Source organism: Cervus elaphus, chromosome 20 (assembly GCF_910594005.1).
Source record: "Cervus elaphus chromosome 20, mCerEla1.1, whole genome shotgun sequence".
In the NCBI taxonomy this organism is placed as follows: domain Eukaryota; kingdom Metazoa; phylum Chordata; class Mammalia; order Artiodactyla; family Cervidae; genus Cervus; species Cervus elaphus.
The window spans coordinates 55,180,439-55,199,148 of record NC_057834.1 but is presented as its reverse complement, the minus strand read 5'-3'; the positions used below and the strand labels follow the sequence as shown (position 1 = coordinate 55,199,148).

At 52.9% G+C, this 18,710-nt stretch overlaps 1 protein-coding gene across 2 annotated transcripts in view; it reads right to left on the bottom strand.

Moving 5' to 3' along the window:
• Positions 1-13,932, bottom strand: part of KCND3 (potassium voltage-gated channel subfamily D member 3) — a 222,640-nt gene extending 208,708 nt beyond the window's left edge. The window contains exons 1-2 of one of the 2 annotated variants that reach the window (XM_043877894.1): positions 13,656-13,932; positions 5,600-6,777 (exon numbers count right to left, since the gene is read on the bottom strand). In XM_043877894.1, coding sequence (XP_043733829.1) covers positions 5,600-6,705 — 1,106 coding nt within the window. In that variant the 5' untranslated portion in view covers positions 6,706-6,777; positions 13,656-13,932. The remainder of the gene's footprint in view (positions 1-5,599; positions 6,778-13,655) is intronic. The other variant, XM_043877893.1, reaches the window with a different exon arrangement.
• Between the last annotated feature and the right edge of the window lie 4,778 nt (positions 13,933-18,710).

Sequence of the window (18,710 nt, the reverse complement as noted above, 5' to 3'; positions counted from 1 at the left end):
ATGTATCCATCTATCTCTTTACTGGTCTTGTTTTCTCCACTTGAATGTAAGCCCCACAAGATCAGGGGCTGTTTCCTTTGCTGCCATATCCCCAGGGCCTAATAGCTACTCAAGTATCTGTTGAATAAATAACTGAATGGAGGGAAATGTCATGGGTAGGGGGGCTTATCTATGGCACCCTTTCTGCTCCTTCCTGGCCCTGGAGTCAGCATGGAGCCTGGCCAAGCAGCCAATAGTGAAATACATGGGTTGAAACTTCCCTTGCAAGAAACCCCCAACCCTACTAGACTGACATCAGAACTAGAGAATTCCCTGCTTGGCCTCCTCATTTCCACCCACCCACAAACATCCTGTTAGACAGGACCATATCACTAACAGTCAGATAGCACTTTCACTGGTTCTTACAATGGGCAGGAGATGGTTAACAAGTGAGAAAATTGAAGATGGGTAAGCCAGAATACACACCTGTTTTGTTGAACAGATATATACTGAAGCCTAGTACATATCGGGTCCTGAGCTAGGTAGAGGTCATAAAGTGATCTTTGAAGCAGATACCTGCCCTTGAGGAACTCATATTCTGGGAAAAAGACATATAAACAAAGTTAATGAAATGTGGCAGTTGGCAAGAAAGATGCACGGTAGTGCATGTGGGAAGCCTTCCTGGAGGAGACAATGTAGGCTGTTTTGTAGGATGACAGGAGTTAGCCAGACGGAGCAGAGTGAGGGGTAGTCTCTGGAGGGACAGGAAGAATGTGAATAAAAGCCACTTTTCTGACCCTGCTCTTCCTACCCTCTCTTTTTTTGGTTCAAAAAAAGAGAAATGAGTCTCATTCATTTGGTCTGTACTTTACATAGGGCTGACGAGCAATCATGGCACCTGTGCGTTCTCAGAGCCTATGGTGCTGGCTGATACACAGTAGGCACTCAATAAATGTTGAATGAATGAATGATTCCTTGTTGGGATGCAGGTCTCCACTCTCTCTTAGGAATTTCAGCACCAGAGAACTATTGGTTAACAAATGTCAAATCAAGAGAAGATCCTGAGATCATTTATTCCCAGTAATTGCATTATAATCAGATCCCCCAGGCAGGGACCCACCACCATCCAGATGGGCACTGTTTGGCCAACACCCCACTCCAAGGCCCTTGGAAGGTGGGAGGAGGGTTGGTGGACCCCCCCAGAGGCAGTGGATGATGGTAAAGACAGAATTTCAGGAACCGAAGGGTTAACAAAACCCACCTCTGATTGGTTCCACTGGGGGTGCCTGATCAAGCACCCCATTTTGTGGAGTGCCCATATTGATCTCCCAGGCCCGGCTCCCAGTCTCTCAAACCTCAGGCAGGCCCCTTCCAGGATTAGACTTTAAAGGGAAATGCAAATTACCTGGAGGCTGCTTCGTGCTTGGAAGAAGTAAAAATCGATTCTGTTTTCGTTAAAGTGATTTTTGGACACTGTCAAAAGCTCTCTCATCTCAGGCCACGGGGTGACAGATAGGCTGCTGGTCTCAATTACATAACCAAGCCAACCAGGCGGCATCGGGCCATCTCATTAGAGTGACGCTGCTCCGTGCCCTTCCCAAGCCCAATTCCCCCTCCCTAGGATGTCCAAGAGCACTTTATCTCTTCCAGGCCTGGAGCTGGCGCTCGATGGCCCTTGTGGATGCTTGTTCACAAAGCTTCCTTCCCCTCTGCCCCATGGCCCACGTGAGCTTCACCCATGGACTGGCTCAGACAGTGTGCCCAGTGGTGATGTCAAGCAAAGTCAAACAAAATGAAGAGGGAAAATCTGCTTTGAGAAAGTCTATGATATATAATACAGTCCCAAACTAGAGGTGATGGTCTTATTCAATATTGGGCGCTCTGTGTTATCCCTTCCCTCTGTTAACTGAGATAACTGAGGATTTATTTTATTTGTAGCATCAATTATAAGCACAGAAATTAATCCTTTAATGGTGAATTTGGAAGCTCAACTGTCAAGGGGGCACCAGGGAACCCTGGGCTGGGCAAAGGTGTCTTCCCCACCAGCATGGGAGGTGGCCAAGGAAAGCCACTGGTGGCAGCTGGGTTGTTATTGTTCCAGTATTGGTGGCGGCTGGGTTGTTATTGTTCTGTGTGCTCAAGATATTCTGAGAAATTAAATAAATAGGAATAATTGGCTCCGGGAGATCCCTCCCTGGAGGACACCCGAGTAACTCATCAGCGGGTCCTGGGAAAGCAGGCAGAGAGATGGCAACCAGAGCCAGGAAGAGCAAACTCCTTCACTCGACACATCGGCCCTCGACTCATCAGTCAGCAAAGGCCCACAGGACAGCCCTTCCGGACTGGAACTAGGAAGCCTAGGAAGGTGTGGGTGGGAAGGGTCTGGAGACAGGAAGAAGGAGGAGTCTGCCAGGGATTGTTGGAAGCAACTAGACAGAACGTAGAACGTGGCAGAACACTGGCCCTTGGCATTGCACGGCCACTTGGGGTTCAAACACCAGCAAAGAGTAAGCAAAGTCAGGCTTTCCGGAATGATCCAACAAGCTTACAAGTAGCCAATGGATGTGCTCAGGACAGAGAGCAGCCAGAGGAGAGGGACGGTTTCCAGGATCGGGTGGGTAAGACCTCCGATAAGAGCAAGAAGACCCGCCACAGCGTCGCAGATCATCCCAGGGAGGGGGGACCACACACCAGATGAAGACTGCCCTGCTCCCTCCCTGGGGCCAGTGCTGGGGGAGACACAAATCTTGGGTCCACCCTAGAGAGAGGACAGGTGGGTCTGGAAGGGACTGAGGACAGTATCAGACCAAGCACATGGAGAAGGAGTCCCGTTCTCATTGACTCACCCATTTAAGAGTTTTGCCAAATACCCGCTGTTTAGAGTCAAGCAGCAAGCCGGGTGATGGGTTCCACCGCCAACTTAGGTCAAAGTCAAGCAGCCCGATCCACCCAACACTAGTCAGGGTGGACGGGAAGAAAAAGCCTGCTTTCCCGTTACTTAAAAGAGGTTAAGCAAAACATGACTAAACGTTTCATTTTTGTTTGTGAGTCTTTCCTCACTAAGGCTAGACATCTTGCTGCTTGAGGAAGGGAAGGGTGAGGAGCTCGCAGGGCCCGAAGTCAGGGTGGGCAGTGTGGGTCTTTCCACGCAGGAGTCCTCACTCTCTGGCAGACCTCTTGCTCTGTCCCTCCCTCACCTCCCAAAAGAAAATGTGAGGCCATGACTGTCCACCCACTGGCGCTAGACTTGACCTTGATCTACACAGCGAAGGCTAAAGGAAATCACTGGTCTCCCCAGTGACAGTAAATAGATTTTGCAGTGAAAGCAGCCATTAATTTCCCAGGCAGAACTTAAACTGGCCAGAAGAAAATGTTTTATATATTCATAAATTCCCTGTGTGCCTAGTGAGGTGCCTGTAGTCCTCACTACGCTGACACTTTCTTAAATAGAGATAGGACTAGAATAGATTATGACACCCTGAGGCCATTAAAAAAAAAAAGAAAAGCTCTGAAGGACTGATTTCCACCTACAGGCCCTGATGGTACGGGAACAAGTAGAGTAGGAAATGAAAAGAGAAAGGGCCCTGGAGACAGCCAGGCTGGCATTTGAAAAGCGGCACTGCCCCTCAGCAGCTATGTGACTATAGATATTTACTTAACCTCTCTGAGCCTTGCCTGCTGCATCTTCAAAGTTATGTGGAATTTTTCCTACCTTGCAAGGCTGTTGTGAAGACTTAAAGAGATAACATATGCAAAGTGCTCAGCACACTGCTGACACATAGTAGACACACATATGCTGTTATGCTAATAATAAAAAGTAACGGGCAGGTGGCCACTGAAGTTTCCATTGATCTCCTCTGAAATGGCCCCATTTTCACTCTGACACTCAGCCATCTGCCCTGTTTTCTCCCCATGGCGGTCCTGAGGCATCACTGGTATTATGAGTCCCATCAAGGGGCACTTAAGGGTATTGGACAGTCAGAGTGTAGCCACGGAGGTCCTGGCAATGGAGAAGTTCCCTTCAGGAAAGCGAGGGGATGGCCAGGTTAGCAGAGACACAGCAAATGTGCCTCCTTCTCCTAACACAGGGCCAGTTCTCCAGTCCATCTTATCCCTAGATATCCCACCATGCCAGGAAGCCACATCTACTCCCCGAGTCAAGAGAGACAAGGTCAAATGACCAGACATCCTTGCCCACTTTGGGTGGGAGCTGTTAGTGGGAGACTACGTGTGTGCTGAAGAGGAAGGGAAGGGCAAGGTGGCCTCTGCCAGATGAGTGGAATGCCCCCGTCAAATGTGGCCTTCACAAATGGACAACAGCCCTCGCTCTCCCCCTTGCTCCTCTCTTCTGTGTGGCAGAATGACAAATGTAATCATTTTAAAAGGTCCTGTCACCTGCTCAGTCATTCCCAATAAGCACTATGGAAAAACCGATACCAGTGCCACAGGGTTTCAGCCAGGAAAAAAAAAAAATCGAATCACCAGGACGCCACCAACTGAATTGTCAAACACCAAATAAAAAGCTTCATGAATTCTCCATCAGTAATATAACGCTTCCTGGCCTAAGCAAATACAGCCCAGTGTATGAATTGTGAAGGGATTTTGCTTGAGCCTCAATGACTTCCCACGGCTGAAGACCCTAAGAAATACACATGTCCATGAAGCTGCCTTCGCTGGCTTTAATCCTGTTAGGGTGAAGACTGTAATCTGCTTCTTGAGCGCCACCCCCACCCCCATCCTCTGATGGAAAGCTTCATATCCCAGCACCATAAATATATTTCGGTGATCTCAACTGGAGAGGGAACCCTGGGGAGAGAAGAGACAGAGTCACCCGTGACCTCACTGAGCACCTTTCCCTCCCACTGATGATATTGTTGCTACTGTGTCTGACCACATGATCCATCAGACCATCTCACCATCACCCAGGTAAGCTGAAGGATCATCCCACCACAGAGTCAGACTGAGAAAGCAAAACTACTGCTCCTTCAGCGAGAAAAAAAAACAAATCAGGTGCCCCACTTTGCAGAAAACCCAAGTTCAGAGTCACTTAGAGGAAGTCTACTCAGAGCTACGGAGCCCTTGAGCATCTGTGGCGGCAAAAAAGAAAAATAAGGCAGAAGAGAAAATAGCCTGCAAATATACTACGAAGGAGAAATGCAGGGCGACTCCAAAAAGAGAGTTCTAGGGTCTCCTGTGAATGGAAATCTGTATCCTCCTGACAACTCTCACTGAACTTCTTACATCATTCTTCCTTCCTGCTGCCCTGTTTTCCTCCTCAAGGCAGCCCTTGCAAGCTCAGGTGCATATAAGAATGCAGCAGTCTCCACTCACTCCTCCCCCACCACACACACATACACAGAATGCATGGCTGAAAAAAGACATGGTGACAATTTTCCATGTTTTGTAAAATACATACCCTACTGCTAAAAGAAAACTCAATTCAGAGCATTCATCATCCCCAAACAAATCACTTAGGCGCCTTCCTCTTCTGATTAGCAACTTCCCTTGCTCCTACAACTTGGGGAAGTGACTCCATCTTCCGTGTCCGGCTCTGATACCATCCACAGTTTCCCCGTCAATCCAACCTCCGCCCTTCTCCAGTCCAACAGCTCCGACTTACCCCAGTGTTGTCATGGTGACGATGGTGTACCAAAACGAGGCGGGGATGCTCGTGAACTTGCTGGCGGAGGAGCCCTTCTCGGCGTAAAACATCACAGTGGCAAAGATGATGATGGCCATGGTGAGGGAGAAGAGGAGGAAGCCGAGCTCCGAGGCACAGCTCTTCAGGGTGTAGCCCAGGATCCGCAGGCCCTGGGAGTGGCGCGAGAACTTGAAGATCCTGAAGACGCGGAAGACCCGGAGCGTGACGAAGGCGCCCGACACGTCCTCGTTGTTGGTCATGACCAGGCCGATGTAATAGGGCATGATGGCCACAACGTCGATGATACTCATCACGCTGCGGATGAAGCGGTAGCGGCTGGGCGCCGCGAAAAGCCGGAGGAGGTACTCCACCGTGAAGATCATGACGCAGGCTGTGTCCAGGCAAAAGAAGGCCACCGAGTAGCGCTCGCCACACGGCAGCTCCTTGCTCCCGGGCACCGTGCCGCACGGCACGGTCTCCACCACGTTGGTGATGACCGAGACGGCGATGAAGAAGCCAGTCACGTAGTAGAAGACCAAGGCCAGCGTGCTGGTGTGCGGGTTCTCGAAGGCCCGCCACATGGTCTGGCGGAAGCTGAGCGAGGGCATGGACTCCTGGTTGTTCTCCGAGTCATTGTCGTCCATGAGCCGCTCGGCGTTCTCCCTCTTGCGGTCCTTGTACTCCTCGTAGCAGCAGTCACCGATGATCTCTGGCAGAATGCCGTAGAAAGCCAGCTCGTCGTCGTAGGCGGAGATGCACTCGTAGCGCGGGTAGTGCAGTTTGCCAGTGCGGTAGAAGTTGAGGACGCAGCGGAACACTTCTGGGTCCCGGTCGAAGAAGTACTCCTTGGTGTCCTCGTTGAAGAAGAACTCCTTCTCCGTGCTGCCCAGCAGTGTGTCCGGGTAGCGCTCCAGCGTGGTCCGCCACGTCTGGAACCTCCGCCCGCTCACATTGAGGACGATCAGTTCATCCTGCCGCTTGTTCTTGTCGGCCGGGGCTAGGGGCATGGGGCAGTTGGCCACCGGCATCCACCCGATGGCCGCAGCCCGCGCGAAGGGCAGCCAGGCTGCGACTCCGGCCGCCATGGTGACTCCAGCTCCTGGGCGGCCACTGCTCTGCCACCCCGCACACCAGCTTGGAAGTTAGTTCAGCGACCCCTGGAGACAGGAAGAGAGAGCAGAGAACCCGTGAGTCCCCTGTCTGCGCCCGGGTGGGAGATGGGACACAGGCAAGGGTCATCAGGACGTGAAACAGCAAACGTCTGGAAGGGAAATGAATGGAACTGAAGTCGCCACCAAAGAGAGGGGACTTGATTCCGCACCCGGTCTTGCAGCAATGTGGGATCACCAGATGTTGTTGACTGCCTGACAAATTGTCAAGTTCCAAGAGGGCTCAGGAGCACTTGGAGGGAAAGCCTCTTTAACAGAAAGATCTGGGAAGACGTGGTTAATAATCAGCTCCGAAAGGTTATGGTGTCATTACGAATTTAAATTGGGAGAGGGTAAATGAGTTCTCATTAAATGAATTTAAAAGTGGGATAAACATGCTAATTTTTATTTCTCTCTTCACCCACTAGGGTAATCAGGAATGGGGTGTGGAGGGGGGAGATCAGGGAAACACATTCTTTCCACTCCTCACTGGTGAGGAGGCTGGGGCTGCCCAAGACTCTGGAAAATTCTCGGAGATGCCAGAACTTGGTGGAGTTCTGTCCCCAAGTTCCATGGAGAAGGCTGACCCTGGTGGCGTGCTACCTTCTGGGACATTCAGCTGGGACATTTGGCAACCTCGTGTCCAATCATGCTCTCAGAGCCATAATAGAAAGCTGTGGGAGAGGCTGGAGGCTAGGGTTCCTCCCCCACCTTGTAAAGGACTCTTGGATTCTTGGTTCACCTGCCTTCCAAGCATTGTCCTTCTCCCTCCCAGAGGAAGCTGATCCACACTTACTGCCATCTCCAGACTCCTCGCCTCCCATCTCCATCTGCCCACCATCCCTAACTCCCTCAGGTTATATAACAATACCCTTTCCCATGCCAGCCTCTTTCACCTGGCCTTACTCCACCCTCAGAGATTCCTCCGGAGCTGGGCCACCTCGGCCCTTCACTCACCGCTCTCTGAACCGGGCTATGTACACACTTCCCCATCACCTGCATGGATGGAGGGAACAATGACACGGAGAATTATATTTGGCTTTGGGAAACAGATTTACCTTCCCGAGTCTGGCTTTTTAAAGACAGTAGTGAAATGAGTCTGCAATCCCCAAATGTATACCATCTGTGGGGAGACACGTGGTGACACAGAAACACACGAACAGCAACGGGAAATTGTTTGGGGTTGACACGCTCATTTTCCCAGACCTGAAACTGATCTCACAGAGCCAATCCTGACTCAGAATGATTTGGACCCTCTGTAATTCAGCTGGTTTAAATAAATGAGGCAGAGGATCAGTCTTGTAAGGCAATTTGATCTCATCTTTCCGTAACCCTGTTTGCTTCTCCTGACTCCCAACTCTGCTAAGTTTTCCAGATTTCTCCCTTCTCTCATTCCTGAGCCACCCCTGGACTCTGCCACCTGGAGATCTCTGAAACTGGACAGGAGGAAGCTGGGTCTACCTCCTCGCAAAAAGCTGCTCTTCATCTTTGGCTCACAGCATCCTTAACCCCCGGCCTGTCACCTTGGCCATCTTCCTCACTGCTGCACCCAAAGATGCAAACAATTGCCAGATAATGAGACAGTAGGTCTCTGCTCTCATAAGGCCTCGATTCCCTGAGTCCTCTTTCCCATTGGTCTGTTTGTCTCTCATTCTCCCGACCCCTATTTCTCCTGTTCCCAGTAAATCCATCCTGCTCAGGTTAATCTCCCTAAACCAAGATCTTCCCACGGCTTACCAAATCAAGTCTGAACTCTTTGGACTGGCATTCTGGCATTTTCACAAATGGATCCTGGTTTATCATGCCAGCCCCATGTCCCAGGCACCTATCCTAGATCCTAGATGGGCTCATGCATAGTCCTTGGGGGTCTGTCTGTGGGCACTATTCCTTCTGTTGGGACTATCCTTCCCCTTCACCCAGCCCTCCAATTAGAAGCTCCCCTGTGCCTTGCTCTCTCTGTGATGCGTCTTCCTCTCCCCACTCTGAAATTCTCTCCTCGTTTGGGCTCTCCACACTCTATTTGCTCCTCTTCCCTAGCACCTATCACCCTCTCGCCTGGGTTACAGACACTCTTCACGAGTCTTATCATCATGGCCAACAGTAATTGAGTGCTGACTTTATGCCAGGCACTGCACTGTCTCCAGTGGATCAGCTCATGTAATCCTCCCAGCAACCCTAGGAAGAAGAGGTCTGAAATTCAGGAGTCGGCCAGCTGGAAGGGGGAAGGACAGGGACTACAGTCCTGGACAGGCAGTCTGACCCCACACCACATGCCCTGAGATCCTGTGTTACACTGCTTCTCAAGGTCTTCCTGTAAGAAGAATATTAGGTGATGTTTACTGAGGGCTGACTGCCAGCCAGCACAGTGTCACATGCTTACATAGCATGGACCACTTCAATCCACCCCACCAACACCCACAGGGGGCAGACACCACCGTCGTCCCCATTTTGCAGATGAGGAAGATGAAGCATGAGGAGGTATAACTGGCTGAAGGATGTAATGATTAGACAGGAAGATTTAAACCCGGGCCGTCTCAACGTGGAGTTCGAGGGGATAGACAGGCCTCTTCCCTGCTTTCCCCATCCCACACAAAGCTCCTTAAGGGTAAAGCCACGATGCTTCTGTCTTTACATGACAAGTCAGGAGGTAGCATAGTAGGTGCTCAACCTACCGATGATCCCCAAAAGTGGGCACAATAAAGGACACGTGGGAATCAAGATTACATAGATGCCAATTATAATCCATCGATTTTATTCCACACCATCAGGGTTTTCAAGGGTGGGCATTCTTTCTCCACTCAGTAAACTCTGAAGACAGATCTAAATAAAATGAACCCAATTTAAGTGCCTCTGACTCACTGTGGCTCTCAGTGGAGTTTTCCCAAGGAGCCGACCTCTACCTCAGTTTCCCCTCTGCATGCTAAGGAGCATGTTCACAGGACTTTCTGCTTCCTCATAAAGGGAGGTGACTCAGGTGCCACAGAAGACATCGGGAATGACAATGACATTCCCTCTAAATGTCACCAGTCAGAGAACAGAAAAACAGTGCAGGCCTGATGAGCTCTTGATTACGGGAACTGAGGAAAGAACAGGGGGATCGTTTATCCATGGCAATGAGTAATCCACATGCCGCTGATAGAAGATTGGGGAACACATCCCATGCATTTTATATCTTTCTTCAAGAAATGTACCCTTTTAACTCCCTGTATTTCCTTTAGGCTATGAGGAGAATCTGTAGTCCCTAAGCACACACTTAGCTAGGTTTTCTGAGGAGCAAGAGAAGTTTGGGAAGAAAGCCTGCAGTTTAAAGACTGGTCACAGGATAATTCCAATTCAGATTAAGCTAACATTTATTGATCACTGACTATGCAGTGGGCACTGGTTTAAGCACATTTTGCAGGAAGAGTTAATTAATCCCACAAAAATCCTATGACATGGGCATTTATGCTGACAAGCTTCAGGAAAGGAGCTGAGACTCCTTCAAAGTGACTATGTTCTGTGTATATAGGAGGTGACGATTTTCCAATAGGCTACTGATCAGTTGGTGCTAGTGGTAAAGAACCCACCTGCTAGTACAGGAGACATGAGAGACACAGGTTTGATCCCTGGGTGGGGAAGATCCCCTGGAGGAGGAAATGGCAACCCACTCCAGTATTCCTGCCTGGAGAATCCCATGGACAGAGGAGCCTGGCAGGCTGCAATCCAAGAGACACAACTGAAGTGACGGAGCATGGCAGCATGGCATGGCAGCTCACTGCCAAATGACTTTCTTGACCTAGGTGTAGCCAAATACCAAAGGTCCTTGGGGAGAGAGCAGGATGCAGGCTCTGCCCACCCCGTCCCCAGGCAGCAGAAAGCTCGGAGTCTGGAAGGCCCAGCACTCCCGTTCTAATTCTCACCTGAACTTGTGAAAGCAAGCCACCATTATCCTCTGGGCCGCACAAGCCTCGTCTGTCAAATGAGATAACTGGACAAGAAAGTGACAAGGAGATCTCTAGCTCAAGTAATCCTTGATTCTACTGGATCCAGGACATCAAGCCTGTAGCTCAGGTGACACCAAGATCTCTTCCTCACGGTGGCCCCTGCAAAGCCAGCCGTAGAGCCTCTGGGTTTGTTGCTGTGGGGACGGAGTTAGTCTGAGCCTCCTTTTAACAGAGGCACTTCTGGGAATTTCTGATGAGGCTGGTGCCCAGAAAGGGGCACAGAGCCTGCATTGCTTAGATCTCAAGGCAATCAAAGGCCCAGTTCATTCATAGAACCCCTGGCCACACCCCTGGAGGGAAAAGGGGCCCAGGCTCCAGACCCTGGGTCCTGGACCTCTGACTCTTAACATCCTTGCTTTATCCCAGGATAGAGCTAAGAAAGGCAGAAACTTTGGGGGTTCCCGTGGCAAAGAGTAAGAGACCACAGAACCAGCAGTTACCCCCCTAATACTCTGCTTGGGCCAGGTATGCAGTTGTATACCCTGGGAGAGTGGCGCCCTCCCACTTGCATTCTGCCAGTGCTGTTTCACCCTGACTCCCAAGCCTCACTCCCTGGTATCTGCTGCTGCCATGCTGAATCCCATCACTTAACTCTCCCCTTCCCATGCCAATCTCCTCTTCTCCAAAGTCTCTGGGTATTTTACAAACTACTCTCAGATGAATAATTGAGAACTGGGGAAGGAAGAACAGTCCCTCTCTATCTATCAAAAAAGCCTCTGGCCCCACAGTCGAACTTTTATCCCATGTAATAAACCAGGACGATCTTCCCAAAGAAGGCCAGGCTGTCTCCAAAGCTTCAAGCCCTGTCCGCTTAGTAAAAAGTACCAAAATGGGAGGAATCACCCCATTGTTACTTCTGTGAGTGTGTGAGAGAGTTTGGAAGTAGAGGAAAAGTGTCCCATGCCTGTGGCCATGCCAGCCATCCCCTCCATACAACCCTGCAGGCTTTACCCAGCTCAAGCAGGGCTTCTCCAAGACTCTCACCACAACACTCGCCCCCTGACAGGCACCAACGCCTCCTGGAGCCGACCTGGGTATGAATTCTTGCAACAGGCACCACAGTGCGGCCCCATTTCCAGCCAATAGCACTGCACAGGCCTCAAATGCCAAGGTTTTACTAGGACGTGGACGCCTTACAAATGAAAAATCTGAAGCTATTTTTGTTTTTGGCAGAAGAGTTTGACAGTGGGAAAGATGGGGGTGGGGGGAGGATGGGGAAGAGACATTTGAAACAGGTGAGTGCTGAAATGACATAGGTGGAAAAAAAAAAAAATCCTAGAAAAGGGAAACACATTCCCCCTGCTGTAAACAGGCAGCCCTGTTAGCCAGCTTCTGTGGCGGAGAGAGAGGGCCCAACGTGGGCAAAGTGAGCAGACCATCTGTCCTGGGGACTGACACTTAACCTGAGCACAGGCACAAGGCAATGAAAACATCATGTCACCAAGATCTACCCTTCAGTGACCTCGACAGAGAACTGGGTATGGAGAGTCTCTTGAAACTTTCACTTTCCACAATTTTTCACTCAGCCCAGAATGGAGCCAGTCTGGGAGCAGAGGGTCCTGACAACCCAGAGGGCATTCTCCTGTGCCCACAGGGTTTGGGTAAGCAGCCATGAAATTGGTAGGGTGACGAGATGGGGATCCTTGGGATGCAGGCCTGGGACACACGCAGAGATCCTCTTCTCCCGCAGTGCCTCTCCTAGGCTGGCCAGAGCACTTTTCTGAACTCTTGATTTTTTCTCCAGCCTCTTCAACAGCGAAAGGGAGCAAGCTGCTAATCTTTCTTCCTCTGGGGGTCCCTTTTGTACTTGCATTTTGTTGCATTCCAGTAGAGACAGGGGAAAATAAACACATCTATTCCAGCCCCTGTGCCAACATGTCCACATGGGAAAAAGGTACACATGCTTTGCCTTGAATTCCTGCTGGTCCAGGCCCCCTTTCTACAGACATTAAATATCCGGGTTCCCTTGAAGTGATGGTAAATAACGCGTAAATTTAACCATCTCTGTAACATTCATGCAAAATACTATCACGAACCACATAGAACCAGGTCTTGAAAAGACTGCCTTGTACCTACAATCGGGAGAAAGTTCAGGCACCCTCTCCCAAGAAATATAACCGAGCCTTCTCTTTGCTATAAGATTCCAGGTTCAGAACCTCAGCCTGTTGCTGACATATCACCGCTGCCCGGGATAAAAGCAGAACATCTTGGACTCGATTCAAATGTCAACACTAAGCAAGTGCAGGAATTTAGTTGATTCTAGGTAACTTCTCTGCCCAGTCCCTTCCGCACCTCATTCCCAGTGTAAACATCTCGCAAAGTGAGTCTTTCCAACGGCCTCCCCCGGGCCACTCCGGCCCCTGGTGTTGCTCAGAGACCCTTCCCAGAGCTCGCCGGGGGCAAGCGGCGTCGGGCAGGACCAGATGTGCGGGCCCCCAGCCTATGATAGGCACACCGCCCGATCGCCCGGCTGAAGAACTTTGTAAAGCGCCCCAAACTGCTCCCCGCTTCCACCCTCAGCCATTTCTCTCCTTCTCCCCTCAGAAGGAGCGGGGACCGAGCGAGCCGTCGCCACCTGCCGCCGGATCCCGGGGAGCTGCCTCTGGCACCCCGGAGGGAAGGCAGGCCAATGGAAGGAGGGCAGAGGTTCACACCCCCACCTCCAAACCTCACAGCGCCTAGCTGCCCGGAGGTGGCTCCGCAGCCCGCGGGAACCGACGCCTCCGGGCCGGCTGCCTGCTCCCCCACGGCGCCAGCCCCACCCCCAATCCTTCCGGCGCCCCAGCGCCCACCCACCCGGGTGCGGGAGTGGGAGGGTGCCGCGTGGGCAGCCGGAGCAACAGGCGTGGGAGCAGCGCTGAGCGCGCTTCCTGGCTCCAAAAGGCTCGGTCGCGTCCCTCTTACCTTCGGCGAAGCAAGCCCCGGGCCCCGCACCCCGCGCCCCGCGCGCGCGAGGAAGCTGCCGCGGGGAGCCGGGGGCCGCGGAGGCGCAGAGCACCCAGCAGCGCGGGGAAGCGCCCAGCGGCCGCCGCTCGCACCGCTCCTCCTCGCGAGCCAAGTCTCTCCTTTCCTTCTTCGTTCCGTCCGTTCGTGCGTCCGTCTGTCCGTGGGGCCCTCCCTGCCCCGTCGCCGCCGCCGCGGCCGCCGTCGCTCCAGCCCCGGCTCGGCAGCGCGTCCCCTCCCCGCCTCGCCGCTCCGCTCGCGGGCTCGCGGGCTCGCGGGCTCCCTCGCTCGCGCCCTGCCCCCGCCGCTGCCGGCGCCGCGCGGAGCGGAGCCCGGCGGGCCACCGGCTGCCTGGCGAGGTCCCTCTCCCGAAGGGGGAGGCGATGGGGGCGCGGCGCGGGCGGGGCGGAGAGGAGAGTCCGGGGGAGGCGGCGAGGCTGCGCCCTTGCCTCCCGACAGATCCCCGGCGACCGAGCGGCTCCAGGCCGGGCCAGAGAGCGCGGAGGGAGAGACGAGGAGGACCCGGAGGCTCGCCGCGGGAGGGTGCCCAGGGCGAGGGCGTGCTAGGGGGAGTGACGCCCCGCGCGAGGGTGTGTGTGTGCGCGCGTGTGTTTGTGTATGTGTGTGTGTAGAGGGGCGCGCGCGTGAGCCAGGGTGGGGGGCAGGGAGACGAGGCAGAGCCTGGTGCGTCTCCCCGGGCCAGTGGAGGAATCCTAGGGTGTGCCTGGAGGTGGCGGAGTGTGCCGACGCGGGTGTGGGCGCGTGTGCCAGCGAGGGTGGGCAGGGGGGTGAGCGTGGCAAGGTGAGCTCGGCCTGGGCGTGGAGGCGGAGCGGAGAGTAGGCGTGAGTGTGAGCTCGGAAGCGTGTGTGCTGGGGACTCGGAGAGAGGTGATAGGGAGCGTCAGTGTGTGCGCGCGTGGGGTGTGTATGTGGACCCAGCTGGGTGTCTGTTTCTCACCGACTGTCCACGCGGCATCAGCACTTGCCTGCGGCCGAGCCCTGCCACCTGGGGAGGTGGAGCCCGTCACCGCGCAAGCTTCGTAGCTCGCCGCGGCCGTGAGCTTGGTGTGCCGGGGCTGGAGAGGTCCCGGGGGGACACACAATGCCCTTGCCCCACGTAAGAGACGCTCTTCTTCCGGAGCGCAAGGGGCACGACCCGAAGGTAGGGATTCGCCCTCCTATCCTTCCACGTGGACTCAGTACCTAGACCCCTAAGTCTGGACTTAGCAGCGTGAACTCTCAACCCGAGTCCTCCCGGTCCCTCGATCCCTCTCTGGAGCCCAAGGATCCCCACTGCCCGGTGGCTCGGCCCAGGATGGGGAGCGGGCAGTCGGCAGGTGCCCAAGAGGTCGGGCGGATGGAGCCCCGGAGCATCCCAAGAGAGTGGTATACGGCCCAGACTCCCACACTCTCGGCCTCGGTTCGCAGAGGGTTCAGTCCGCGCGAACGGTGCCGACCCGAGCGGCTCCAGCTGTCCCCGCGTCCAGAATTCCGAGATCTCGGCCTGGATGCTCGGAATCGCCTGGCGCTCCGGAGGCGAGGCGGCTCCGTGCCTTAGCAGGGACTGAAACGTAGAGCTTGAGCGACCACGGTTCTGGGTGTGAAACAGAGCCCGAGGGAAAGCAGAGTGCGATGAAGGTGCGGGCGTGCTTGAAGGGGGCTGGGAAAGAACCTCTGAGTCCGAACGAGGCTTCTGGCTTTTATGAGAACCCTTAGCCCTGTTCTAGATTAAGAGGTGGGGTGAGTCATGGTGGCTTGAGTCCCAGCGGGCTCCTGGCTGGCTCGGAAGCCCTCATTCACCCATTCATCCCACTCCCCGCAAAGCCCCCTTAAGCTAGTCTGTCTGAAAGGTGTACAGTTGGCCCTTGAAGAGCTGGGCGTGGGCTCTATTAGCATTTGCCAGGAGCCCCAGGAGTGGTGTGGGATTTGCATAGTGATTTGCATACAGTAATAATGATTAACAACAGTGCCACTCCCTGGCAGACGGGGGTAAGAATTCGGGGAAGACCCTGGCTCTGCTCCCACCTCCCTCCTCCCATCCCTGGGGAAGAGCTAGTTTTCTCCCAACTGTAGTGACCCCTGAGAGTTCTCAGACTCTGGATGAGCAGGTCTGGGGAGGGGCAGTTTCCTTCAGCCATTCACCACCTTGTCCAATTTGGGAGAGTTAAAACTCAGTGCTTTTTTTCTTGGGGCTTCCCAGGTGGCGCTAGTGGTAAAGAACCCTCCTGCCAATGTGAGAGACATAAGAGATTGGGGTTCAATTCCTGGGTCAGAAAGATCCCCTGGAGGAGGGCATGGCAACCCACTCCAATATTCTGTCCTGGAGAATCCTATAGACAGAGGAGCCTGGTGGGCTACAGTCCAGGGTCACAAAGAGTGGGACAGGATTGAAGCAACTTAGTACGCACACATTTTATTTCTGCCCAGGTTTGAACTCTTGTGCATTCCCATCTTTGTTTTGCATATTGCAGGTAGCTCAGGGGCTGGGTCTGCCCCAAAGCTTGGAGGTTTCCAGGAACAGTTAGCTGGGAACATCTTCCTCCTCCAGAGAGATATACTTGTGGGACAACTGTGCTCTCCTGTGCCTGGTCAGCCCTGTCTGAAGACAGGACATTGATTCAGGACACCCCCCATCTCCCTCCCTACCTTGCCCTACAACACACACACACACACACACACACACACACCTCTGGACCCATTCCTCCCAGGTTCACATCTCATCATTTAAGTGAAGTAGCTGTAGACTGTATTCTCCTTTCTGTTGAGAAGATCTAGAGGAAAATATAAAAGACAGATTTCTAGTCTAGACCAGTGTGGCTGTTACTTACCAGCTCTTCTCATAACCAGCTGACCTGGAAAATGAGAGAGAGAGAGAGAGAGCAAGTGATGGGTAGAAGGGAGGCCCCTTGACTCCGGCAGCTGAAGGAGCCACTGCCTGGAGATGCTTCCCTTGTCTGGGCTCCATGCCCTCCATTGCATCTTTCCAGCACTGCCTGGCCTCGCCTTTCCCCTCTCTGCCTCTGGCCTGGCCTGGCCGGGATTCTCACTTACATTTCCCGCATGACACGGCCGCTTTTCCTTTAACTCTCAGCTTCTATTTAAAAAGCTAATTTGGGAGCTTGTCGATGCTCCCAATTCAGATATTCTAAATAGGAACTGAAAGTTAGGAGCTGCCAGGGCACTAGAATTCCTTCCCTTGCCACCGGCACAGCTAAGGCATTTGTTCAGTCAGTCTGCTGGCCGTGGCCGTGTATGTGTGTGTGTGTGTGTGTTTATGTGTGTGTGTGTGAGAGAGAGAGCGTGCGCACACATGTGAGTTCAGGGCGTATTTCAGGCTATCTTTTCTATTTAAAGACGATGCTCCTATGGACGACTGTGCTCTGTATGTGTGTCCTTTTCAAGCTGTGCACACATGAGAATTCTTCTTTAGTCCCTTCACTCTGGCCGCTATTTGCAGAGCTTGTCACTGTGTGGATTGTGGGGATAAGAGGCTGCCCCACCAAGTCTGCAGCCTCCAAGTTTGCTGACTTGCCGGAGCTGGTGTCTGCTTGGGGATTTCCCAGGGCGGCTCTGCTCAGGTTTGCTCTTAGAAGCTGTGCCTTTGAGTGTCCATAAGGGTTGCCTCTACCCTCATTGCTTGTGGCTGGATACTTTACCAGTCTTCCCCTTGATGAGGCAGAAATTTGGAGGGTGGAACTGCACCTCTGAAGGTTTCTGTTTTTCTATATTCAGGATGCTGTGTATCTTAGAGGTAAATAAACAGACTTTGAAGTCAGACTGCCTGAGTTTGCCTCCACTGTTTACCTGCTGTGTGATCTTGGGGAAACTACTGAACCTCTGTGCCTTGATTTCCTCATCTCTCAAATAGCAATGTGCCCGCATGTTAAGTCATTTCAGGAGATGCAGGAGGTATAAGAGATGCAGGTTTGATCCCTGGATCAGGAAGATTGCATGGAGGAGGGCATTGGCAGGAGGGTTCTTTACCACTCGCACCACCTGGAAAGCACAAAATAGTAATACATAGAGCTATCTACCTTACATGTTCTGGTGAAGAGGAACAATTCTCACAGGTAAAGCACTTAGAAGGGTGCCCGGAACAGAGCAACGGTAATATAACTGGTGCTTGTCTTTGCTGTTCAGGGCAGAAAGTGTGAGGAAATCTGCCTGGAGAGGAAGGTAGAGGGTCTGGACCATACACAAGACAGACAGACACACACCTCTATGCATATAACGATAACAGTGCCAGGGATGGGGCAAGTTCACCTGGATGAAGTGGTTGTTTTCTAACCCCAAAGAGGGAGACCTCTGATGAGCAATAGAGGAAGTGCCACAGGAATAGGGATGAGGCAGGGGCTGGATCATGTCAGAAGCCCATGGAGCATGTCCCGGGGGAATTTTATGCTGGAGGAGTTAGTAAGGATGCTAGAGACTCATGTGGATGCAGCTTTATGAAGGCACAGTTGCAGTGCAGGACTGCAGTAGGGGCCCCTTAGTACGGGCCCTTCATTGTCACTGAGCCTCCTTGGGGCTTGGGAGGCCTCTGGCTCTGAGCCTGCCATCGCCTCCTAGCCCTTATTCCCATAGCTGGGCATAGGAGCATCTCCTCAGGGCCATCAGAATTTATTTACTCCAGTCCCTGAGCAGTTAGTCAAGGTGCAGAGAGGTTAAGTGGCTTCTTCCAGGGTCCCACAGCTGGGGATTCAGGAAGCCACTACCAGGAGTATACGTGTGCTAAGTCAGTCATGTCTGACCCTTTGCAACCCCATGGACTATAGCCCACCAGTCTCCTCTGTCCATGGGATTCTCCAGGCATGAATACTGGGGTGGGTTGTAATGCCGTCTTCCAGGGGCTCCTCCTGCTCCAGGGATCAAACCCACATTTTCTGTATCTCCTGCGTTGGCAAGTGGGTTCTTTACCACTTGTGCCACCCGGGAAGCCCCACTAACAGGAGGGGGAGCTCTAAATGTCCAGGCCTAGGAAGGCCATCCAAGGGGGCCAAAGCAGCATTGCAAGTC